Source organism: Salmo salar, chromosome 12, assembly GCF_965601325.2.
Source record: "Salmo salar chromosome 12, fSalSal1, whole genome shotgun sequence".
NCBI lineage: Eukaryota > Metazoa > Chordata > Actinopteri > Salmoniformes > Salmonidae > Salmo > Salmo salar.
The window spans coordinates 41,020,111-41,026,110 of record NC_138302.1 but is presented as its reverse complement, the minus strand read 5'-3'; the positions used below and the strand labels follow the sequence as shown (position 1 = coordinate 41,026,110).

The following is a 6,000-nucleotide window of genomic DNA, read 5'->3' as shown; positions in this document are numbered from 1 at the left end:
AGTACCCTGCCAAAAATAATCATACAGCCATTTTCAAAGCAAGCATATATGTCACAAAAACCAAAACCACAGCTAAATGCAGCACTAACCTTTGACAATCTTCATTAGATGACACTCCTAGGACATCATGTTACACAATACATGCATTTTTTGTTCGATAAAGTTCATATTTATATATAAAAACAGCATTTTACATCGGCTCGTGACGTTCAGAAAATATTTTCCCTGAAATGCTTCCGGTGATCAGCGCTACAATTTACAAAATTACTATTCGAAAACATTGTTAAAATTTAATATTGTCATTCAAAGAATTATAGATTAACATCTCGTGAATGCAACCGCATTGCCAGATTTAAAAAATAACTACTGGGAAATCACACTTTGCAATAAACGACGTGGTATGCTCAGAAAAATAGGCTAGGCGATACATGTTAGCGCCATCTTGGAACCATCTAAAATCAAAAATACTATCGTAAATATTCCCTTACCTTTGATTATCTTCATCAGAAGGCACTTCCAGGAATCCCAGGTCCACAACAAATGTAGTTTTGTTCGAAAAAGTTAATAATTTATGTCCCAATAGTTCCTTCTTGTTAGCACGTTCCGAAGGCTACTCATAATGTACTGAAGCGCGCGGGACTTGTCGTCACGAATGTGCAACAAAATATATATTTACGTTCGTTCAAACATGTCAAACGTTGTATAACATAAATCTTTAGGGCCTTTTTCAACCAGAGCTTCAATAATATTCAAGGCGGACGATTGCATTGTCTTACTAAACGTTTCGGAACAAAAGGTTTCTCATGGGCGCCCGCGTCATAGTAGTAATAGCCCTCCTCCTGTGACCAACTTCCCAAGCCTCTCTTTGGGTCAGTTTCTACCATAGAAGACTCAAACCACTTTGTAAAGACTGTCGACATCTAGTGAAAGCCTTAGGAAGTGCTAAATGGAGGCAGGAGTAGTAACCAGATTAAATCGGGTACATTTTTTATCCGGCCATGCAAATACTGCCCCCTATCCCCAACAAGATATACTGCCCCCTAGCCCCAACAGGCTAAGTACGCTGCGCCTTGGTCTACTCCTTTAGACGAACATCACAGCCAGTCAGGAGCCCGAGTACAAACTTGGTTCAAACATGAATCTATCTAACCCTATCGACCTGGACCCTAGTTTTCCGGACTCAGCTCAGCTCAGCTAGACCAGAGAATCCAGGCGCTGCTGGACATGTGGGAGATGCAAAGACTGCTGAAGATCTCTCTGGTATCCTCCAAGGTCATCATGAAAAAGGGAGTTCAGAGTTTTTTGGATGCCGTCATCAATTTGCCTCTCAACACCAACACAACACAGAGCTCTGCTTCTGCAGGGACCAGTTGAAACTCCAGGCCTTCGCAGACCATGAACTCACTGCCATATTCTTCACGGTCTTCAACACAATCGCCAAGATCTTGGATTCCAGCGAGCCCCTCGCAGAGGGCTAAAAGCGCAGTTGATGCCCACCAACAAAAGCGCTATTATGGGCTTCCTGTCCGAAGTGTATGGCTACGTGTCCTCCCTGAGAGAGAAGGGAGGTGCAACACTTACCGTCAGCCAGATGACGGCACCGTACATCGCAGCCCTGGTAGCCAACAGGAGTCTCTAGCACCTGTATACGTGTCTCGTCAAGCCTCAGCCTCACCTGGTCAAGCTCAAGCCTGCTACAGCCAAAGCTTCAACCACAAGGTTCTGGTGTTGCTGGAGGCAGGGCAGGGCAGCTTCAATGGGCCTTCCTAATGGGTGAGCAGGACATACAGGAGGAGGAGGAGTGGTATGGGGATGAGGGAGTTCTGGGGTATATGTTCATCGGCATAGGGATGGAACTTTTTTTGTTTCTTATTCGACACAAAAACACCAACACCTCCAGTGATGTCAGGTTACATACTGACTGCTGCTGGGCCACTATCCATCAGTTCACCTCGGCGTATAAGAGGATGGAATTTAAAGTTTAGCATTGTTTACATCGATTACAGGATATGATCTGAATAATAATGGCACCGGAGGAGATGGCTTCCGTTTTACGATCCCGTAACCAATTATGCTATTGTGTGTGTTTTTTTGTGTTATTTGTAACTTATTTTGTACATAATGTTTCTGCCACCGTGTCATAAGACCGAAAAGAGCTTCTAGATATCAGGACAGCGATTCCTTCCCCGTACTGGAGGAATACTTTTACTTTATTGAGTCGGACGGGAAGGATTTACTTCAAACGCCCGACAAGGCCCTCATCATTCGCAGGAGAAAGAGACGGAGATATCGGGGACGAAGATCTGGGTGCGTTGTAAGGAACCATCGGTCCTATTAGCCAACGCACAATCAAAGGATAAGAAAATAGACGAACTAAGTTCACGTATATCCTACCAACAGACATAAAAACTGTAATATCTTATGTTTCACCGAGTCGTGGCTGAACGACGACATGAATAACATACAGCTGGCTGGGTTTTACGCTTTTTTGGCAGCATAGAACAGCGGCCTCTGATAAGACGAGGGGTGGTGGTGGATTTATATTTGTAAACAACAGTTGGTGCATGAAATCTAAGGAGGTCTCGAGGTTTTGCTCGCCTGAGGTAGAGAATCTCAAGATAAGCTGTAGACCACACTATTTACCAAGAGAGTCTTCATCTATATTCTTCGTAGCTGTCTATATACCACCACAAACCAATGCTGGCACTAAGACCGCACTCAGTGAGCTGTATACGGCCAAAAGGCGGCGCTCCTAGTGGCCAGGGACTAATTTAAGTTAATTATTTGTTACTTTTATTTTCTAAACACTTTTTTTTTCTTAACTGCTTTGTGTGTTAAGGGCTTGTAAGCATTTCACTGTATTCGGCGCTTGTGACAAATACAGTTTGATTTGATTTTATTACAGATGTCTGAGAGTTACAAAGCAATAATATCATAACCTGCAAGCTTGCATGAAATACACACAAAATGTTCAAATATCATAGCTAAAGGATGTATGCATTAAAACGTGGCACTGGGTGGCACATGGGCCGATTCAAGCGCAGATTGAGTAATGTCTGTTGTCCCCTCCAGAGATTGGACAGTTTGATGAGCTGAACTAGCAATCCTTCTTCCAGTTTCAAGTTTCACATTTGTTATGTCATGTGCACAAGTACAGTAAAATGCTTTCTTGCAAGCTACAAACCCAACATAGCAGTAATCAATATCAATGTAGCACTAAAATCACATAAGGTAGAACAAAAACACCTGGGAAATATAAATAGGAACACAAGAAAGTAAGAAGGATCGGTTCCAATACCATATTTACAATGTGCAGGGATACTGGAGCGAATTGGGAGATGTGTATTGGGCACAGGAGGTTGGTGGCACCTCAATTGGGGAGGACGGGATCATGGTAATGGCTGGAGCAGAATATTATCAAATACATTAAGCACGTGGTTTCCATGGTGCCATTCCATTCGTTATTATGAGCCGTCCTCCCCTCAGCAGCCTCCACTGGTATATGGGTAAGGTGACTAGACATCAGCATATATGATAGAGTAGCAGCAGCATAAATAATGATTGTATGTGAGGGTGTGCGCATGTGTGTGTGTGCAGAGTATGTGTGTGTTGGAGCGTTAGTGTGCGTGAGTGTGTAGAGTCCTGTGAATGTGCATAGAGACGGTGCAAAAAGAAAATACAAGGGTCAACTCAGATAGTCCCTGTAGCCATCCTGTTAGTTATTTAGCAGTCTGATGGCTTGGGGATAGAAGCTGTTCAGGAGCCTGTTGGTGCCAGAAGTCTATGGCTTGGGTGGCAGGAGTCTTTAACGATTTTCCAGGCCTTCCTTTCACAACACTTGGTATAGAGGTCCTGGGAGCATAGTGTCCATCAACAGGGTAAAGATATCATCAGCCTGAGGAACGAGGAGAATATTGTAATAAAAGGTTCCCTAGCCATGTATGTCAAAATATATTGGATGGGAATTATTGTGACCAAACTGCATCACTGTAAGTCAAACACTTGTGCCTATGGCTCTATTTAGTCCCTTTTCTTTATTCCTGTGTGCTTTATTTTGAATGTATTAATCTAGAAGTACTTTAAATATTTATCTTATCGTGTGCCATGTTTTGGTTGTGTCAGAATGACGCTAGAATGTATAGCGGCCATTTTACGGGCTCCTGACCAATTCTACAAATGTTTAAATTTTTTGTTTGATCTCTTGATTTTTTTGTACGTAATGTTTCCACCATAATTTCCTATGACCGAAAAGAGCTTCTGGGCATCAGAACAGCAATCACTAACCTCCATTTGGATGAAAATGTATATTTCAATGAGTCAGTGGTAGTTGTCACAAAGTGCTTATACATAAATCCAGCCTCAAACCCCAGAGAGCAAGCAATGCAGATGCACAGTGGCTGGGAAAAAATCCCTGGAAGGCAGGAACCTAGGAAGAAACCTAGAGAGGAACCAGGCTCTGAGGGGTGGCCAGTCCTCTTCTGGCTGTGCCAGGTGGCTCTTATAAGAGTACATGGCCATTAGGCCAGATTGTTCTCCAAGTATAAATATATATGAATATACACTGAGCGTACAAAACATTAGCTGCTCTTTCCATGATAAAGACTGACCAGGTGAATCTAGGTGAAGGCTGTGATCCCTTATTGATGTTACTTGTTAAATCCATTTCAGTCAGTGTATATGAAGGGTAGGAGACAGGTTAAAAAAAATATTTTGAAGCCTTGAGACAATTGAGACATGGATTGTGTATGTGTGCGTTTCAGAGGGTGAATGGGCAGACAAAATATTTAAGTGCCTTTGAATGGAGTACGGTAGGCGCACAGGTTTGAGTGTGTCAAGAACTGCAACACTGCTGGGTTTTTCATGCTCAACAGGTTCCTGTGTGAAGGTAAATTATAAAGTATTTTGTCTGTAATGTCTTTTTCGTTATGTGTCTGACCCCAGTAAGACTAGCTGTTGCCATTGGCCTGTTACCAACCCTTAGTAAACTTCTGGAAAAAATTGTGTTTGACGAGATACAATGCTATTTCACAGTAAACAAATTGACAACAGAATTTCAGCATGCTTATAGAGAAGGACACTCAACAAAGCACAGCACTTACACAAATGACTGATGATTGGCTGACAGAAATTGATGATAAAATGATTGTGGTGGCTGTCTTGTTAAACTTCAGCGCAGCTTTGACATTATCGATCATAGTCTGCTGCTGGAAAAACTTGAGTTATGGCTTTACACCCCCTGCTATAATGTGGATAAAGAGTTACTTGTCTAACAGAACACAGAGGGTGTTTTTTAACCTGTTTGGGCTAGGGGGCAGTATTGAGAATTTTGGAAAAAATATGTGCCCATTTTTAACTGCCTCCTACACCAACTCAGAAGCTAGAATATGCATATTATTGTTCAAGTTTGGATAGAAAACACCCTAAAGTTTTTAAAACTGTTTGAATGGTGTCTGTGAGTATAACAGAACTCCTATGGCAGGCAAAAACTTGACAAGGTTTCATGCAGGAAGTGGCCTGTTTGACAAGGAGTCGTGCGTCTTGCATCTGTTTATTGAAGAGTAAGGATCTTAGCTGTAACGTGACAATTCCGAGGGCTCCAATAGGCTCTCAGGACCCGGGAAAATCATGAAGGTTGACGAGGCAGCCTCAGGCTGAAACAGATTATCACCTTATCCAAGTGTCCCATTAGGTGACAATGGAATGAGGCGCGTGCGCGATTAGCCCCCGTGGAGTATTTTAATTCGGCTGTTTAGTTTATTGCAGATTCCCGGTCGGAATATTATCGCTTTTCTACGAGATAAATGGCATAAAAATTGGTTTTAAACAGCGGTTGACATGCTTCGAAGTACGGTAATGGAATATTTAGACATTTTTTGTCACGCATTGCGCCATGCGCGCGACCGTGGATTACCATTCGTATAGTGTCTAGAACGCACGAACAAAACGACGCTATTTGGATATAACTATGGATTATTTGGGACCAAACCTACATTTGTTATT

At 42.4% G+C, this 6,000-nt stretch overlaps 1 protein-coding gene across 1 annotated transcript in view; it reads left to right on the top strand.

Moving 5' to 3' along the window:
- Nucleotides 1-1,513: 1,513 nt before the first annotated feature.
- Nucleotides 1,514-6,000, top strand: part of LOC106565017 (syndecan-4-like) — a 44,258-nt gene continuing 39,771 nt past the window's right edge. The window contains exon 1 of the mRNA XM_014131587.1: nucleotides 1,514-1,618. Within this exon, the coding sequence (XP_013987062.1) occupies nucleotides 1,514-1,618 (105 nt within the window). The remainder of the gene's footprint in view (nucleotides 1,619-6,000) is intronic.